This window comes from Neodiprion lecontei, chromosome 4, assembly GCF_021901455.1.
Source record: "Neodiprion lecontei isolate iyNeoLeco1 chromosome 4, iyNeoLeco1.1, whole genome shotgun sequence".
Taxonomy (NCBI): Eukaryota; Metazoa; Arthropoda; class Insecta; order Hymenoptera; family Diprionidae; genus Neodiprion; species Neodiprion lecontei.
In genome coordinates, this window is record NC_060263.1 from 35,124,451 (window position 1) to 35,143,492 (window position 19,042).

At 36.3% G+C, this 19,042-nt stretch overlaps 4 protein-coding genes and 1 long non-coding RNA gene across 14 annotated transcripts in view; 3 read left to right on the forward strand and 2 right to left on the reverse strand.

The window, feature by feature from the left end:
- LOC107222354 (protein diaphanous) overlaps positions 1 to 5,290 on the forward strand; it is a 43,590-nt gene extending 38,300 nt beyond the window's left edge. For all 8 annotated transcript variants that reach the window (XM_015661714.2, XM_015661706.2, XM_046736737.1 and 5 more), the window contains 2 exons: positions 3,266 to 3,332; positions 3,661 to 5,290. In XM_015661714.2, the coding sequence (XP_015517200.1) occupies positions 3,266 to 3,332; positions 3,661 to 3,682 (89 nt within the window). In that variant the 3' untranslated portion in view covers positions 3,683 to 5,290. The remainder of the gene's footprint in view (positions 1 to 3,265; positions 3,333 to 3,660) is intronic.
- LOC124293888 lies at positions 4,495 to 5,828 on the reverse strand. Of its 2 annotated transcripts, none has more exons than XR_006903765.1 (2): positions 5,566 to 5,828; positions 4,495 to 5,399 (listed from the first exon to the last, which is right to left on the reverse strand). It is a non-coding gene; the product is annotated as an uncharacterized LOC124293888 (long non-coding RNA). The 2 variants fall into 2 exon arrangements; XR_006903766.1 differs by having other exon boundaries at positions 4,495 to 5,417.
- A 207-nt stretch (positions 5,829 to 6,035) lies between these two features.
- Positions 6,036 to 12,907, forward strand: LOC107222451 (polyadenylate-binding protein-interacting protein 1). Its single transcript, XM_015661832.2, has 9 exons — positions 6,036 to 6,840; positions 7,045 to 7,163; positions 7,555 to 7,809; positions 7,942 to 8,151; positions 8,212 to 8,324; positions 8,407 to 8,638; positions 8,706 to 8,945; positions 9,136 to 9,245; positions 9,386 to 12,907. The coding sequence occupies exons 1-9, from the start codon at positions 6,693 to 6,695 to the stop codon at positions 9,525 to 9,527; spliced, it is 1,569 nt and encodes a 522-aa protein (XP_015517318.1). The 5' UTR covers positions 6,036 to 6,692; the 3' UTR covers positions 9,528 to 12,907.
- LOC107222264 (MYG1 exonuclease) lies at positions 9,395 to 16,530 on the forward strand. Of its 2 annotated transcripts, none has more exons than XM_046736742.1 (7): positions 9,395 to 9,510; positions 13,801 to 13,950; positions 14,227 to 14,322; positions 14,686 to 14,922; positions 15,003 to 15,204; positions 15,368 to 15,540; positions 15,807 to 16,530. In XM_046736742.1, the coding sequence occupies exons 2-7, from the start codon at positions 13,835 to 13,837 to the stop codon at positions 16,006 to 16,008; spliced, it is 1,026 nt and encodes a 341-aa protein (XP_046592698.1). In that variant the 5' UTR covers positions 9,395 to 9,510; positions 13,801 to 13,834; the 3' UTR covers positions 16,009 to 16,530. The 2 variants fall into 2 exon arrangements, with proteins under 2 accessions (XP_046592698.1, XP_015517031.1); XM_015661545.2 differs by lacking the exon at positions 9,395 to 9,510 and adding an exon at positions 13,513 to 13,656.
- Positions 16,531 to 16,558: 28 nt separating this feature from the next.
- Positions 16,559 to 18,511, reverse strand: LOC107222270 (pupal cuticle protein). The gene is made up of 2 exons (XM_015661560.2): positions 18,405 to 18,511; positions 16,559 to 17,452 (listed from the first exon to the last, which is right to left on the reverse strand). Exons 1-2 carry the CDS (start codon positions 18,414 to 18,416, stop codon positions 16,796 to 16,798), a joined length of 669 nt encoding a protein of 222 aa, XP_015517046.2. The 5' UTR covers positions 18,417 to 18,511; the 3' UTR covers positions 16,559 to 16,795.
- Positions 18,512 to 19,042: the final 531 nt, after the last annotated feature.

The window sequence follows — 19,042 nt, forward strand, 5'->3', positions numbered from 1 at the left end:
GTTGGTAAACGGCACAAAAGAAACAGCATCGTACGACGTGCCAGTTATAATAGAAAGAAATTGATACATAAATCACAGAGTAAATTCGCCGGTAGCCCACCTGATATGAACGTATCAATGCCAGCAACAAGTGGAAATATTTTTTCGTCCCCGCCAATAACTTCCTTCAATTCTACATTTAAAATGACGACTGAAATTTCGAGATCCACAGACGACCTTAAGGTGAGAACGGAAACACACAGTACACCGTTACACTCTAGTTTAATGAGAACAAAGAATTTTGAGAATATTGCTGCCTTTCAGGACGAAAACCAGAACGACGTTAGTTTGGGCGCCTCATCGAAACGTCAAAGTCTTGACTCCATTCTTTCCTTGAGAACTGAATTCACAAATTCGATCAACACGCCAGACTCTTTCAAGGCTGATGAAATTAGCGGTATCACAGATTTGTCTAGAGGTAGTCCAATTAATGGAGCAAAATACCAAAATACAAAAATAGAGTCTGTAACTGGCGCAAGTTTTGAGTTGATTGAAACTGATGAATTGCAGGAACTTGCCGATTGTAACGAAACTAAACATGCTGAATCAGAACTAAAAACGTCCTTGCATTCTGAAACTGATGCTAACTTTTTGTCTCCATATAAAAAAAAATTGATGGATTGTGAAACTATCAGTTTTGGAAGTGGTAAGAAAGGATGGAATTTTCGACAGAAAGTTGGAGATGATACAAAAGTTGTTGCAACAAAATACAGCACGTTGAACACAAGTGAATGTGTCGAAAACATTAAATTCGATAACGAGAATCCAATTGCTATAGGGGAAACACAGATAGTCGATTTCGATGGTTCGTCATCGAAACCAAAAACGAATTTGGATGATCCATGTATTGATGTGTCTATTGAGACTCCTGAAACTGTAGCAAACTCAGTCCCTTCTGTAAGCAAGGACTTTGCTAAGTGGAAAGACGAAAATCCAAAGTATTTCGGTACTAGCACAGATCGCCGATGCGATTCATCAATTCCAGCTGGTGAATCAAGCTCAAATATATCTGAAGAAATGCATGAACTAGGGCGACAGAAAATGAATAAATGTGCGAAGCAATTTATAACTTTGAAGAAAAATGTCAAACATTCGCAAAATTCACAGTCAAATGATATAGTTACAAATAAAGATTTGCAGAGCCCTTTTCAAGGAGAGCGCAAAAATCAGAGCTTGTTGAAAGATGTTTTAGATCCAGAGGTACTATTGAGGATGAAAAATGATAACATTTCTGATACTGATTTAGATAAAGTTGCTAGCCCATTTGAATCGTTAGAAAGATACAATAATTGGCGCGCAACGAGTATGTTTTAAAATTATTAATTATTAAAAAGGCTTGAACATTATTACTTATCTTTTGCAAAATATTTTATGTATACATGTTGTTTCGTGTTTTTATGCTGAATTTTAATTGCTAATGAGGTTGTGCTTAGCTTAAAAATGAATTAGCCACCTAAATCAAATGATACGAAAATAGAAAAGTCTGTTTGAAAAAATTTGCAGCAATATAATTTGCGCCAATTACAAGAACTTGAATGAAACGAAATTGCCACTATAAAATAATATAAAAATAACTCTCGGCAAATTCAAATAACACATGTCAAGATAATAGCAATTTGGAAGAAGGTTTTACCATCCGATTTTAATGTTTGATGCATATTTTTTTGTCAAACGAGATTTTTAGACATTATACAGAAAAAATGTTCTAAATCATTATCTCCAAAGTGAATAAATATGTATTGCTGAGCATGATATACGAGATGTTCATCAACGGTTACATTCGTACATTGTTACGCACTATAATGTTAGATTTCCCACAAAAACATTAAAATCGGCACACAAACACCAGAGTTAAGCATTTTAAAATTGGTAATTATAAAATTTTTTCTCAAATTGTTGATATTTTTGCTTCTTATTCGGATGTACTCCGAATCATTACCATCACACAGTATGGATGTTGTTTAATTCATGTTCGTTATCGTTGGCACAAGTAATGTGGGAGATTTTTTTTTTAATATTCGCTTTTATTAAATTTGATCCAGATGGTAGCTGATTTATCTTGAAAAATAATATGAATGTCTATTACAAATATACCGATGTATGTATCATGTTTTGTATGCATTTTTGTGATTAATTTTTTAATTTTTTAATTTTTTAATTTTTTTTTTTTTTTTTTCTTGTAATCATATGAATTTATGCTTGGTAAATTTTTAATAGTGCAATTCAATAAAAGTACAAATTTTTTAATTAAATTTATGTAAATTTATACTTCCAATTGTTACTTTGTTTATAGCATTTATATGTATATTAATAACATTATAACAATATCTTCAGACTGCTTTACCTATATGACGTTAGAAATAGTATCCTAATTGGTGTAAATTTTCAACTAATACTTATAACTGAGTATGTGTAATGTTACTAAGCTCATGCCATTATAACTGTACAGATATATTTTATGTTGAAGTTATTGTAGCAAGAAATAATTTACAAGTGTGACAGTCAGTAATAATAATAATAATTACTTCCAAACCCATCATACCTTTCAAGGTATGTCGAGGTAGGAATGCATTAGTAACCATTATTATGCATATTTTATTTCGAGCTACAAAATATTATGATCCAAGCATGGTCGACTGTTTATAGTACTTGTGAATTATTTCTATTAAATGAAAACTTGTACGATTCGATGACTGTCAGCTCTGTGAATTTCTGGCCTTATAGTCGACAAAGACAAACAGGAAAAATGTACTGTTCAAAGTTATTGTAAACTTTTTTTTTTTTAATTGTAGCTTTGTACCGGTCAATTTTCAATCATATAGACACTGACTTTAAAAAAAATTGTAAAATCAAAAGTGTTCTGATGTATGCATCAGCTTTTTTGTTTATTAAACCCTAGTACAACATTTTTTATTTCCATTTCGTATAACCTTGTGACGTTAAATATGTACTCAAATGTGTGACCAGTGGACTGTAGAAATTTCAAAATTACTGCTATGCTCCAATGATAAGATAGTATACAATTTTAAAAGTGAAAGTTTGCCGCCACCTTTTTCTGCAATTTTTTGTTTTCTCCTCAATCGGTAGTACAGTCATACGAGAATTATTTCTTATGTTTACATCAGTGTATCGAGGTGTCTCTTGGCTATTAGCTTATTCCTGTGCTACAGCTTTGTTAATATTAAATCATCGTGAGCAAATTATTTGACCTTTCTTTTTATTACAGCGGAAAGGAGAGCACAACTGAATAGGAGCCGATCACGTACAGGATTATTAGGAAGAGAACTATCAACGTGAGTCAAATCAAGTAATATGTCTTCTTTTTTTTTTTCAAATCCACTAACCCTAAAATTTGAGAGAATTATTATTTTTCGTGATTTTAATTATCCATGTGAGATGTGATAAACTTTGCTAGAAGCTATGGAATTTTTAATGACGAGCTACTTATTTTTCCAATTGTAAACAAGCATGTTAAAACCCATAAAGCATTCACCGAGAAATGTATGCTTTCACCATGCAGGTTTGCGCCATAAATTTGACTAATCTAATTTGCATTAGAAAAATCTGTACAGTTCGCGAAGGTGAATTTTAATAATTGTGCATTTGTTTTTTGTTTTTCAGGGAACTCTTAAGCTCAGCGTAGCATTGTGGTGATGGTGATGACGCTGTGTGTTCGTCATGATTTCGACATTGCGATATATCAAAGGAGACTTTTTAATCTAGTTATAAATGCTAACCACGCTGGTTGAGTGGTTATAAAAGGATATCGAAAACTGCAGTGGAATCCACAAGGTCGACGAACCGTTGTGTAACCTTGTAAATTTTTTTTATTTGCAATTAACCCACAAAAGTCTTCCTTGTGTTATTATGCGCACAATCGGATATATTCAGTTAATATGTATAAAGAGAATCGTTCGGATTTTCGTAATGGCTAAAGCTTTGTACATTTTATGTAGAGTAATTAATTAATGTGATAGGTTAACTGTGTAGAATAGGGCAGAAGGAGAATTGCCATGCGATACCAGTCATGAGCGAATGATATCACAAATTAATAACACTTGCATATGTGTGTGTATGAGTATGTGTATATGTGTATATGTATATATATATATATATATACACGCGTGTGTATATGTGTATATATATATATATACACGCGTGTGTATATGTGTATATATCCATATACATACTTACAGAACATACATACGTACGTATTAAATTATAAATAATTTTCACGTGTATTTATGACGCGAATTAGTAACTTTATTAATAGAAAAAATATGCGTGATAATGTAAGATAGCAAAGTTTTATATATTTATATATATATTATATATAATTTACACATTTATATGTATTATATATATAAATATATATGTAATTATTCTATCTTTGTCTCATTCAGTTTATTTGGCTTTCTTTCTTCTTCTCTATTCGTATGTTTTTGTAAGTTATAATAAAAAGTGTAAATAGTGCAATTTAGGACCGTGGTACAACCACAAGCACGAAGCAGTTGCTAGGTAGCAAAGTTCAACGTCAATTAATGTATTTCAACTGTTACTCGTTGGTATTTGAGAACGAAAAAATAATTTAAACATGACCGTATCTCTTTCATAAATGAAAAGTGGATGGGGATACGAGTGAATTGTTTAGTTTGTTAACTGTCTATGAGTTTCAATTACTAGAAAAGATTATATTATAATAAAGTGCAAAAAGACTATTAATTTTTTAGGCACGACTGTATAGATAACGCTAAGAATGCTTAATTATTGTTTATTCCGGAGATTAATTAAATAATTGATTCATTTTAGAATCGTGTATGATATTTACTGCCAATTTTTAGTGCCTTCTGAAACGCAGCAATAATTGTGCCAAAATTTTGTTGGCAAGTTTTGCAAGTAGTGTTTTGTGACCTCAATTCAGATGATATTGTGGTAATTAGAAAATACACTCATTTGAAGACGCTTGCCAAATTTTTATGTACCATTTGAAAAACATGCTCGCGTTTCACATGGGTTGTCTGTAAAAGTGTCTGATATTTGCATGAGTTGTGCCTAAAAACTCATTCTAAATATATGTAATAAGAAATTTATTTTTTCGAATCTCGAAATCCTCTGAAATCGAATACTTTTATATGGTTAAAAAAAATTTCCATAAAAGTAAGTGAACGAGGGTACTGTAAAAATATTGTGAATACGTGGTTTTATAATATCGAAATCATAGATGATTATTAATAACGAGAATTTTATGTCCCACCGCTCACCTTTTCTTATTATCCAGTTCCTGCCACATCGCAACATCATACGTACAGTGTGTTTACGCGAAAAACGCGTTGATGTAGTTGAATTTCGACGAGTGCAATCTGGTTCAAGTTATCTATCTATAGTATTTTTCATTTATTATTTTTTTTTTTCAATTTAAGACTTCATCGGAAAAAACATTTACATGAATGTGAAGTTTATCGGGTATAATAATATTATTTATCGATAAAAAATGAGACAAGTAACAATAACGATTATATATCTTACTTCTATCTATTGTTCTGATTACTTTGGAGCATATTGTTACTCAATTTTGACCATCATACGGGAAAGAAACCGAAGGAAAGTATCCTACGACTAGTTACAAAGATGCGCGCAGGCAAACTTAAAAAAACAATGAGCATTTTTCGTACGATGGCTCATCTAAAGCGATAAATGTAAAAGTTACAAGTCGGCACTCAACTTAGTCGGTAAGTGATAAGTGCGAATAGTTTCTTATTTCATTCAATAAGTATTCAGCTTGATACAAATTTATTTGCGGCAACTGCGTACATTACGCGAAGGTACTCGTCGATTAACGGAAAAAAGTAACCCAATTTGCGACTAGTAAGAAATCAGCACGAGAATTCACCGTTCGGATTGGTTAAGGGGATTGCTCGATCGCTAATCTGGCGATACGATTCGTGGTTCATGGCATCCTTGCCGCGAGTAGTGGGCTGCAAGCAGCGATGGAATTTGTGTCTCTCGCTGATATCGAGTGAAAAATAATGAAAATACAAAGAACCTGACATTTGTATGGGCGAGTTGAAAACTGTGTGAATTAATTTATTACAACGCGTATTACGTCGGCAGTGAATAACCGGCGTATAAAACGATATACGTTAAATAAAAAGTAATTTCAGTCGGAAACTACTACCATACAAATAACACATCACGCGTTCATACGTAGCCCCAAGGTTGTAAAGCAACATGGCGACGAATATCGCTCTATTTTTTAATAACAAATGAAGGCTGCGTCTGTCGTAATTATACACGAAACCGTTATGGCGATCTAGTATTAAAATTTCCGGTACCTCTGTTCGACGCGTTATAAATTTGCCATATTCTCATACGCTAAATCGACAGGTAAGCTCTGACCGCTGTTATAGGCATGTGTCGGTCCCGCGATTACTCGTCTTGAATCTAACATCACAACTCGGCTCCGGCTGCACGTCCTCGCGAGTTCAACGCATCCATATTTATAACCACGTGCGACGTGTTAATGAGGATAAATAGCCGTACATTGTCGACTGACGTATACACCCGATTAACAGCCCCGTTGAATATCGGAAACTGCTAAATACAAGCTCCGTTTCAACACTGATACTCAATTCGAAGTAAATTATAACGATAAAATGGATCCTCTTGGTGGGGATCAACGAGTGATACAACAATCTCGATCCGCTCGTGGTCGAGGCCGTGGATCTTGGGCACCGACACCATCCCAGGAGACACGGGGACTCAGGCGACCACATCACACTTCTGCTGCCAGCGTAAATACAGGTGGCTGATCATGCGACTGAGTAACGAGTCACAGAAATGCTTCTTTAATGTTTAACTCTATAGTCGATTGATCGATTCTTCGGATAGATCAAGATAGAGACTAGTATATGCATGTCTTGAAAATTTGATTTTCTAGAGCGTAAAATAATCTTTTAAAAGCGAACCCTAAGTTAACGTATCCGCTTCTCTTCTTGCACTATTTAGGTTCCATGGAGAACACTGGAACGAAGACAGATGGAGCCAAAGGTGACATCGTCAAAAACTCAACACTTTCCGTTGATGCCGCTGAATTCGTACCCAAAAGCTTCAGTCCAGCACTACCGGTAAGAGGATGTTGAATGCTTAATGATATCGTGCTAATCGCAGATACAGGGAATTTGTCGTAGTTGGAAATTCAGAATTTTAGAACTGTCAGGATTGCTTCGGCAAAATGAATACGACTAAACTTCAACTCTTGACTTGCTTCAATATTTAAGTAATCTTCTTCCAAGTAAAATAGCAAACCGCTTGATGTTTTATCATGCAAATGTTGGAGAAACGTGAAATTTATTCTTTGTTGTCACCGTGATATAGCATGGAAAATAAAATTGTGTTTTATGGTCTATTTTGTGTTTGAAAAATAACACAGTTTTATCTCCAAACATCATTAATTCATAGAAATTTATCAAGTAAATGTCTTGTATGAGACTCATCCAGATCAACTGTCGCTCTTAGAACCAGCAACAATCTGGATCAGTGATGCCTAGACACTCGGTTCAGAATCGGCTGAATAATGCAAGACAGGGCCATCATGGTGGGCATCAACCCGGCTTACATCAACAGTACGTACCTCAACAAAATCGCTACATTCCACATCGGGAGCATCAGGTCTACATGGGTCCGCCACAACACCAGCATTATAATCAGTACTCAAATACTCAAGATTACGGGTATTACGACAGAGGATCAGGGGATCACAGCAGACATCAGGTTGATATTGATTGCTCTACATAGTAATCTTGACTGACCTTCAAATCGAATTATCATTCGTTAGGTTGAAAGAAATCTTTTTTTTTTCTTTCGTTTCGTCTCTAATTCAATATTTTTCTACTTGTTTCTTAGGCCGAACAAAACGAGTTAGATGTGGAAGGTGATGGTGAAGATTGGAGCGGAATGAGGGGAATGATGGGACAGCTAGAAGTGGCGATGCGGACACTCACTCTCAGTCCTGGGCGGTTTGACTCTTTGGTTGCATCTCTCGTTGATGCCATTACTCCATGTCTTACTAATACAGTGCAGACGCAAGCTATAATTGGAGCCATACTTGGACAGGTGGGTTTTTTCTCGTTATAAGAACTCCACATTTCAATTAAAAGCTTCAAATTCTTCTAGTCCATAAACGAAGGAAATTTCCGGTACAGCGGTGCACGTCTTTGCACATTTTTGGATAATGCAGCTTTAAGCGAACGTGCTCCATCCATTTTCAGAGACACTCTCGTTGCTAGGTAACAATTGTTACGGATTTTCTATCGTTAAGTTTGGTTATTTCAAATTACAAACACTTTTTTTTTACATGGTTTATGTCAGATGTCGCGAGGAGACAGAAAAGTCAATTGAGTTTTGGATGCAGAGGAGTTTACCAGAAGATGAAGTAAAGGAAAAACTTTGCCATGGGTTAATACTGTTTTTGGCTGAACTAGTCACTCAAATGGAGTCAGAACCAGCATCTGTATTGGGAAAATTGTTAATTGAATTAATGTCTGCTGTTCTACAGCGCCCTGCTCCAAACTCTGCTAAACACATCTGCCAGGCACTTAAGGTATGTGTTTAACGGCAGTACAAGAAATAACTACAGCAGCAATAATATTCATACTTATTGTCGGCAGTTGGCAGGTCAAACTCTAGAAAGAGACAGTTGCGGTGGAGGGGCTGAGATGGAAAATGTAATGCGTAGGCTCACTGGGCTTGTGAACGATGGTCAGGTCGATGTTCACGTCGGTCGAATGGTTAATAGCGTAGACGAACTCCGTCGGGGAAACTGGGGACGTCTTGTTTCAACGCACGGACCTTACAATTCTACCGTCAATGATAGTCCTCAAACACCTGCAGATGTATCCCAACAGCCAGTTAGTAACACTTATATGTCGTTGTGCGGTTGCTGTTGTTGTTATTAGTATTGCTATTACTATTATCTTTCAACTTCCCAGATTTGTTTACCCCATCACATTTATTTAATGGTCAGTTTATTTCATGCCCAGTGTAGCATCATACATCACAATAAATACTTAATCAATTTTTTTTTTTCCTTTGCAACAGTTAACAAATGAGCCCGTGTTTTACGGTCCTGATGGCAACGTTTTATCTCCAGAGGAGAGCAGATTCTTGCAAGATCTAACCGGGGACACGCCTGACGTCGAGGAATTCGGGTAAGTTTTTTCGTGGTATTGTTCCGTGTTCTGTTTCCCGTATTCTTTACGTTTTTATCTGTGTTGAATACAAGCGGAAAAAATTGGCTTCTATTTTAGAGTGGGCGCTTATCAAATGCTTACACCTTTTCTGTTTTTAGCGAGGGAGAGGATGATGGCGACATTGATGGTATTTGGAATGAAGAAGGAGACGATGGTGGGATGGACGATGACATTGCAGCAGCCTATGAACAGTTTTTAAAGCTTGCTCCAAATAAAAGCAATGGTAGGGCACAACGATAAGCATTTTACAATTTTCAAATCGTGACCACTGGTACATTGAGCCACACAATACACGTATCGTCTTCAAATACCCATTTATTATCAACATTAATAAGTGAAAATTCTGTACATTTATCATTGTCAATATCAGTCAACATTGCGCAGCTTCTGATCTTCTCCGAACCGTACTCGTTATCTATTTAATAGTACAGTTTTCTCACCACAATATGAATACATACGTACATACATACATACATACATACGTATAGCAATGTATAATGCATGGATACAACCGTGTGTTCATAGTAGCTGTGCAGGTAACACATCAATAGAAAGACTTTTGGAAAGTCGAGTCTCACGCATCATGAGTGAAAAGAACCGTCTTACGTTGTCCAATATATCATGTCTGATACATAATGTGCGATATTTCATTTACTGTATCGCGAATATATTGTCTCGAGGTAAGCGAAGCGGGAAGCGGTTTTCAATTGCCAGATATAAATCAATTTTTGAATTTGAATACCAGTTCGGCTTTGCTTGAATCGAATCGATACATCGCTTGAGATGGACTCCATTAATTTAAGTTAGTTGTGACTGTAATTGTATTTAGTGTAATATTGATAGCACCTTTTAACTCTTAACGGTCAGATCCTCTAAGGATACATGATCGAAGAAAAATACATATGAGGCGTTCTTAGACTCAATAGCTACTCACATCAGTCGAGATTGACCGTCTTATCCCGATATTCAACAAATTGGGAACTTCGAAATGGTAATTTATATAAGTATGGTAAGGAATAGTATGATTATAGCATATTTTTTCGTACTATATTTGTTATTTATTGGCTATAATATTAGGTACGGAATCGGAAGGGATTTTCTTACATTTTGTGCCTTTGCCAGGTGACGATGTGTGCTCATATGCATATTTTTTTCTAGTTCCAAATGAAGTAATTTACTATCAAATGGTTGTGTTTTGTATTCTAAGTACTGGTCCAGTGTTTTTCTACTGTGCTTGCACTTGCTTGAAATTACACGTTAGTTAATTTTCTTTTGATAATCCTAGATTCTCAAATTTTTTAATGTTTATCTTGTCACGTTTACTTGTTTTGTAAAATTTTTACTAATAGTATGCAATTGAAAAATCGCAAAATACAAATTACAGATACCGATTTCATTCTATTTTGCAGTGAATATTGCAAAAATTCCTTTTTGGTAATTGGAGGAAAAAAAAAAAAATTCACATTACTTCATATTTTGAATCTATAGGTAAATACGTGTCCTTATGTTATATAGTTCTTCTGCTCATTTAGTAGTGGAAAAAAAACCATTGAAATTTAGGTTCGGTGTTCAAGTGATCATTCGTGTATAGCAATCCTGAAAAAATCCATAGGTCCTAAAACTATTCCAAAACCCATGACACTTCATGATATGCCAACTGTCTATAATTCCACTCATGCTCTAAATATTTCTTGCTCGTTAGTGTGGAAGAAGGTCAATCGTATTGTCGTAGGTCGATCTTGCATTCATGTATCGATGCAAACAGTGAAACGCACTGTCGAGTCTTACAAGGATACTGTCAGACCTCCGGATCACGGATCATGTTAAAATTTTTAGAGGTATTTGATCTAAAATATAATACTTTGATGTGTAGTTTCATCCATTAGGCCTCTCTTCTTGCCTCTAACTGATTAAATTAGCAGTGTGATGAGCGAAATGCCGTAATAAACTAAACCTATTGTGTATTTTTGCCTTAAATATTAATTTTTATTGCGCTCTATTTCAGTTTCGATGACAGTCTCATACAGATTCTAGTGTAAACGGAAAAATTATTATTTCACAGCTTTAGTGAAGTTTAAATTGCGAATTTCCAACAACCCGATTTATAGTAAATTGAGCGAAGAAAGGCTCAATGGATGGAAATAAACATCAGAAATTACACTTCTTGGACCAAAAAGACATCCAAAAGTTTCAGCAAGACCCGTGATCCGAAGCTCTGATACTATCCTTCATGTTAATTTGAAAAAAATTGGTAGCAAAGCCTGTCATGTTTAGATACAATGAGTGTTTTTTAATACATCTGTTTCAATAAGAAATTATTTTACAAAAATCACTCTTCTGTCCTACGAAATTCCCAGAAAATATGTTGCATGTAAATTTGCTTGAAATTAAAAAAAAAGCGTAGGTAATAGCGCCAATTTTTTAGACTTTCCAAACGCGAGAGCACATTACGACGAAATCAATACAATATTTTGAAATAACTAAAAATATAACTCTAGCCTATTAGATTTAACGCAGTGTGGTTCGAACAAAACAGCGCTTCATATAATTTATTTATTCAAAGTATATTTTGTTTTACTAATTTATTCGAATTAAATGCAAGGTTGACGGGACGAGGATGTGACATACCGCGTATACATTAGGGTCTTTGAGAAAAAATAATTTACGATTTTTCACCATGGCACCCCCTAAAATGTTTGTTTGGGTTAAAAGAGAGATTGTGTCAAAATATAAGCGTTCTACGTGATGTGGAAGATCGCACTTATTTGACTTTTCACTTTTTTCCCCTTTTTTTTGAACTTGTGAAGAAACACGTTGTAGCATTTCAATTTACTATTTCTTCCCTGAAATTTATATTCAACCCAAAGATCATGATCATGTATCACCTGGAATCTTATTCTCCTTAATTAAAAGTTCGTACTAAATTATAACTATTATATGAGATTGAAGTAATAATGAAAAAGGTGTCAGATACATTGTTACAGGGTGCCATGGTGAAAAATCGCAAATTCTTTTTTTCTGAAACACACCAGTATACATGTAAAAATATACAGTGATATTTTTTATTTTCTGTCGTTTACATAATGCTAAGATTTGCGAATAGAAAAAGAAGAGGCTTAAATATTTAAAAATAGAACAGAATGTCACAATGATCTACCAAGTAATCAGTGGGTGGCGTATATAAAGATAACCGCATAGTTTTTAAATTTACGGAAGTCACAACCGATTCTTCGGCATCTTCGGCATCGATTATATATAATATATAGTATATACTTATAGATATTATATATTATTGTAACTAGTGTCTTTTTATTTTTGTCTCGCTGCATTTGATTGAATGATTAAATAAATTCTAATGTAATTACTAATTGGAAATAATGGGCTCACGGTACGCGACAAGAGTTTTATTTATTTGGATAATGTTATCGGTGTTCCAATTGCATTTTATATCTTGCTAAATTTCTCCACGTAAATAATTTCGAAAATGTCAGAGTAAATAAAGAAAAATTTTCTTTAACTTAAAAATGATACAAAATTAGTAGATCAACCAAGTTTGATGGTACCGGACATTTTATAATGTCTAATACTATCATGTAACAATAAATGAAATACATTTTGAAGCAATGAACATTTTAATTTTCATACTTCAACAGAAAAAAAGTGTCTGTTATGAGACCGTAAATGGGTTTATTCTACGTAATTCAAGTATTCCAAAAGAATAATCATACCTAACTATGATAGGTATTAATTTGAGGGTGCAAAAATTATGTTTTTTTTTTTTTTTTTGCGCAGCTATCAATCTATTTTTTTTTTTTTACGTGTTCTGTAATTGTTATTCAAAATAATTTCGCACGAATTGTAATCGTATGGCTTGTGTATGCAGCTGACTTTGAGTTTCCATGACTCATCAGTCTGGTAAATTTAATTTGTTTATTGATTGTAATGATCTTGAATGCGATCTATGCGTTAAAGAAGAGTCAACGCCCCTGGATGAGTTTTGTGCACTGATATATGTGTATGTATATATATATCAGTGGTTTCGTGACCACTACTCGGCGGATAAATGGGCCTCGGGCCGTAAGAAGCCGTGTTAGCGATCTGGTAGCTTCTTTATCGGTGGCAGTCGTTTAAGACATAATCCCATAAGACCTAAACACCATACGGTGACCGTCATTAAAGATCATTAACAATATTCTGTCAACAACCATAACATTTAAGATTGTATTAATGACAGTAGCTATTATTGGTGATTGGCTTTGATTACCGTCGGTCGGCATCATCGAGTTCTGTGGTTTTTTGCAATGCTGTCACGCGTCGTCCATTCGCTCTCGCGCCGATATTCTTTCTCAAAAATCACAAGTAAAGTTTGGTAAGTAGAGGTGAGATCGAGCTGATCGCTGCTTTCTCACCGAAAAATGCCAATGAAAATATGTTCTCTCTAAACCAAGAGCGAATAAGTTGTCTAGATTTGTTTGTGATTTGTTGTTTTATATCTGAATAAATTCTTTTTTAGGTTATACCAACGTTCCATAGCGCCATTCTCTACTATGCCAGGGTCTGAAGTGACTATTGGAACACACGATGGGTGCTTCCACTGTGACGAAGCGCTTGCATGTTACATGCTCAAGTTGCTACCCCGATACAAAAATGCGTCTGTTATTAGGTAAGATAATCCTGTATATGTGTTAGTTTCAGGCACGCTGCAATCATATTCATGCTAATCAAATTTATCATGACTACAATATTGGTACCTTACGTTGATTGAGAATCATAAATTAGTGAACATTCCAATCAAACATATGAATTCTTCTGTAAATTCACTTTCACATTCCACTGTTGTACTCTGAAAAAATAGATTTATATAAAATTTGCTGAATTTTTTACAATATCAAGTCAGCAAAATCATATCACGCCTGATGATGTTCTTTCAATATTTTAGGACCCGTGATCAGAAAGTTCTGGACAGTTGTGATATTGTGGTTGACGTAGGAGGGGTGTATGATCCATCTACGCATCGCTATGATCATCATATGAAGTATGATGAAAAAGTTGTATAATGGAAGTTTTAATTTATCAGGTTTTATTGGAAATTGATATTGTTCTAAATAGTCTTGCAAATTTTGAACCTCAAGTGGATTATGAGTAGCTGACCCCCAAGCTTTAGTAAATTTACTTCTTAAACATCTAGTACTCGCCTTCAATATCTGGGATAACTTAAGTTCACGATCGAACCTGATTGATCAAAACTTTGTACATGTATATGAAAAATTATTTATTTTATTATGCAATTTTGAATGAATATATTTCTTTTTCGATTGTAAAAATACCTTTTATAAGCTTCATGATGATTGATTATACAACAATTGGATGGATTTTATTTCATATATATTTTTTTTAGGGAATTCAAAGAAACTCTCAGTACAGTTATAAAAAAATCTGGATACAAGAGTAATATTAAACTGAGTAGTGCCGGCTTAATCTATTGTCACTTTGGTGATGAAATTATTAAGATACTAGTACCTGAAGTAACAGATGACTATGACCGGGCTAGTATTTTTAAAAAAGTGTATGAAACATTCATGCAAGAAATAGATGCCATTGATAATGGAGTGCCAATGTTTGATGGAGAACCTTCGTAAGTGGACATTATTTTCTATGTAGCTATAATGTTAATACAGAGAATTTATAATATTTTCTTATTATTTTATATGATAGGTACTATATCAGTACAAATTTGAGTAAGCGAGTGGCACGGTTGAATCCAACTTGGAATGGTCCTAAACTGGATCCTGATGAACAGTTTGAGAAAGCTGTCGCGCTTACGGGCGAAGAATTCACCTATTTTATTCAACATGCAGCTAGAGTTTGGTGGCCTGCTAGATCAATTGTGGGAGATGCCGTTCTCGGGAGATTTGAGGTGAGAAAGAATTTTCAAATTCGGATATTTAATCTCAAAAAGGTCATGGTTAACCTTTGATAGTTAACTATCATTTTTCGTTGCTTCTGATGTAGTATGCTCACTTTTTCTTGTCTACTCACTCAACTGAAAAATTATGATGCATCTGCTTAACAATTAACAGGTCCATCCAAGTGGAGAAATTATTGAATTATCTACTTCTCTGCCTTGGAAGGAACATTTATACGAATTGGAAGAGGAACTAGGTGTAAAAGAGCCAATAAAATACGCTATTTTCCATGACAACAATTATAGAGTACAAGGTGTACCTGTAAAAGCTGCAAGCTTCATTTGCAGGTTTGTAAAATATCAATTTACATCGTTATAGCTTTTGATTTTGATAAACAAGATCGATTCAATCCTATTTACGCTGCAAAATTCAACTTGAAAGCTAATGAATTTTGCATCGGACACGTTCACGATTAAAATGATTTAGAATGAAGTTTAATGTTTGTTAATATAAAATTCAGCTCAAATGTACCAAAGTTTGAAAAAAACATGATTATTCTTCAAACTTTCGAAACGTCGCAATATTTTTACCTTTTAGTTACTCGTTGTTACAGAATGTTCTTACCAGAGGCATGGGCAGGCTTGAGGGACGAAGAATTATCTGCTGTATCTGGCATTCCTGACAGTATATTTGTACACAGTGTTCGATTTATTGGTGGCCATAAAACTAGAGCAGGTGCATTAGCAATGGCTGCTAAGGCTCTCGAAATAGGAAAATCGATCGAAAGCGGTCACGCAGAAACGAATTCGAAATGACATAAACTGAATACTGTTTCATCACTTATATGCAATTCGAACTCTGGCAAATCGAAAGCAGAAAATAGATGAACACGAAGCTATTCCAAAAATAACCTATTTTGTACTCTACAAAAGATTTACAACATGTCGGTACTGATTTTAAAAAGTGTTTCGTTGCTAATGCGAAGCTGTAATTTCGCTGAAAGTCAGTGTAGATTCTACGTTATTTTTTATGATTTGTTTTTACAAACTTTGGTGAATGTTTTTTTTTTATTAATTTAGGGGTATTAGCCCAAATTACACGATCCAGAATTGAGGAGGCATCTATTGTAGGATTGTCCAAGTATTCCGGTGGACGGGGTTAATGAACGGAGTGAACAATGAATTACATGTTTTAAAACATATTGCTCTTTAATGATAATATGATTTTCAATAAAACATCGTTATACACAATCAACAGGAATAATAGAAATGAATTACATCAATTCCACATATCGTATGAAACTGAAGGCACAGCATCATTCGGTAAAACAACCACAAGTATTTGTAAAAAAGAAAATGTTCAGTCTGTATACCAAAAGCGTTGCGTGTATTGTTTTGTTTTTGAATGTTTTTTCGTTTTTTTTTTCTCTTTGTTTTTGATAAAAAATAAGTTTTGTCTATTTCAGCGGGCACATCGGACTAGCCCGACGCGCGTCGCATTGGTTTTCCAGTATCGTACGTATAAAAAGGGAGTCTCCTAGAGGCAAGACGGTGGTCGGCGAGGTACGCAGTGGAAGATCATTTATCTTCATCCAGTTGTAATTTACCAGTAATGAGCGTGAGAATGGGCTTTGGCCTCGGCGTGAGCGGCGAAATGCGCTGCCTTGGCGTGGGCGACCTCGGGGGTGTCGACGACGCGGCCGTCATGTCCGATGGGGGCGGCGTGTCCGTGTCCGTACCCGTGTCCGTACCCGTGTCCGTAGGCAACGGGGGCGGCGTAGGCGAGACCAGCAGGGGCAGCCCACCCGTGGACTCCGTATCCGTGGCTGGCGGTCTTGGCGGCTTCGTGAGCGTGAGCGGCGAGGTGAGCGGCCTTGGCGTGAGCTACCTCAGGGGTGTCGACGACGCGTCCGTCGTGGCCGAGGGGAGCACCGTGGGCGTAGTGGCCTCCGTAGACGTGGGCTGGGGCAGCCCAGGCACCGGCGAGGGGAGCGGCAGCGTATCCGTAAGCATTTCCGTAGGCCGGGGCACCCCAGGCGTGAGCGACAGGGGCGGCCCATCCGTGGACTCCGTGTCCGTATCCGGAGGTCTTGGCGGCTTCGTGGGCGTGGGCGGCGAGGTGGGCAGCCTTGGCGTGAGCCACCTCAGGGGTGTCGACTACGCGACCGTCGTGACCCAGGGGGGCTCCGGCGTGGTAGCCGTAGGGCACGATCGCCGATGGAGAGGCGGCGGCCAGGGCGGCGAGGGCGGACAAGACGATCTGGAATTATGTCGGATTGAGAGAGTCGGTTATATTAGCTGCGGAGATTATTGGTGAAATTTATATTTGAATCGTCGAGTTTTTATACTGTTAAAACCGATTGTGAATTTACTACACGTTTACTGTACAAAGGAGTTGTCAAATTGCAAAACCAGGCTGCAAATTTACAAATTCAGTGTAGCGAAGTAAGTTACTATGTATTTGCGGTAAATTTACTACAGAATTGTTTGATTTTATTACAATTTATAAGAAAAGCGCAAGAAAGTAATTTGAATTTACTAAATTGTGTAGTAAATTTATTGTGTTTGTAAATTGAATAACCAGTGAACGTATAGTGAATTAGCTGTTCCGTATCCGAATCAAACTTCCAATGCAGTGTAGGAAGTTTCATACAGAAATTTTTAACAGTGAAGCTTGTGCAATTAAGGTGATATTGTAACATTTAGCAGCAAAGTGACGCGTTCCCTCGAGTAGGCCGTACTTGATTTGAAAAGATCTCTTTTATCGTATTTTTTGCACGCTCCCGCAAGAGTTCGCAGTAGAGAATGAAATACGATAGAAATGGGCTTTGATCGTGAAGACTGTTCCGAGTACCTCATATTCATCTATTTTCTCACATAGTCGATACTACAAATGTTAATTACCGAATCGAAGATAATTTTCAATGCGGTGGATTGGAAACTTTTTGCTTGTAGACAAAATGAACGGTGCAACTTTGCCCGTTTACGAATGATTTCGAAAAGAACGACTTTTCTCTGGTGCCGCGGTTCAGTATATTGAAATCTCGTACTAAGAACAACGAAAGACGTGAAATCCAGAGAAATTTTGATGCGGTTTAGGTGCGGTTTAAAGTAATTTAGTTTTCGATTTCGTTGCATGGATTGCTCGAATGGGTGCAATATCAAAATTGATTTGTATAAGAAAGAATGAAGCAAGATTGATAACTACTTACGAAGACCTTCATGTTTCTTAGGTTGAAGCGCTGCTGGTTATCCAGTACTCGCTAGTGATGTGGACTGTTGTGCCGTTCTGAGGTAACGAGCCCCTTTATATATCAATCCGAAACGTTTTGTCGGCCTACACCTGGAACCCCGCCCCGTTCCAATGTTACACATAATATTATGGCATTGACATTACATTGAGGGTCCTCGGGCCCCCGAACCCCTCGCTCTCGCCTCGGAGAGCCTCTAGGAATGCCCGATTTACAGTCTAGATTCGAGTGTCGAGGTCAGGCACGTCGGAGACGTTGCCGCGGGCAGCAGGTCTCGTTGGGGGCCGAACTGCGAACAGGAGCCAAGTCCCCATTCTCCTCAGCCCTTCCAATATTGCACTCTCATTTTACAATTATGCTTCCGCCTATAAGCGCGTTATATGTACGTACATATCGACATAGGTATGTACATACGCGTTATTCGAGAGACAGATGACGAGGTGCTAGTCCGGCATGTCTATCAATTGTTCGTCGACTTGTCAGGGACAGTGTTGCAATTTATCGAATCACGCATAGATGTTTTTGACGTCAGTGTCAAATTTTATGCCAATTTAGACGAAAACTTGTTCAACGGTTTAATGTTGATGCGCTGAATCAGT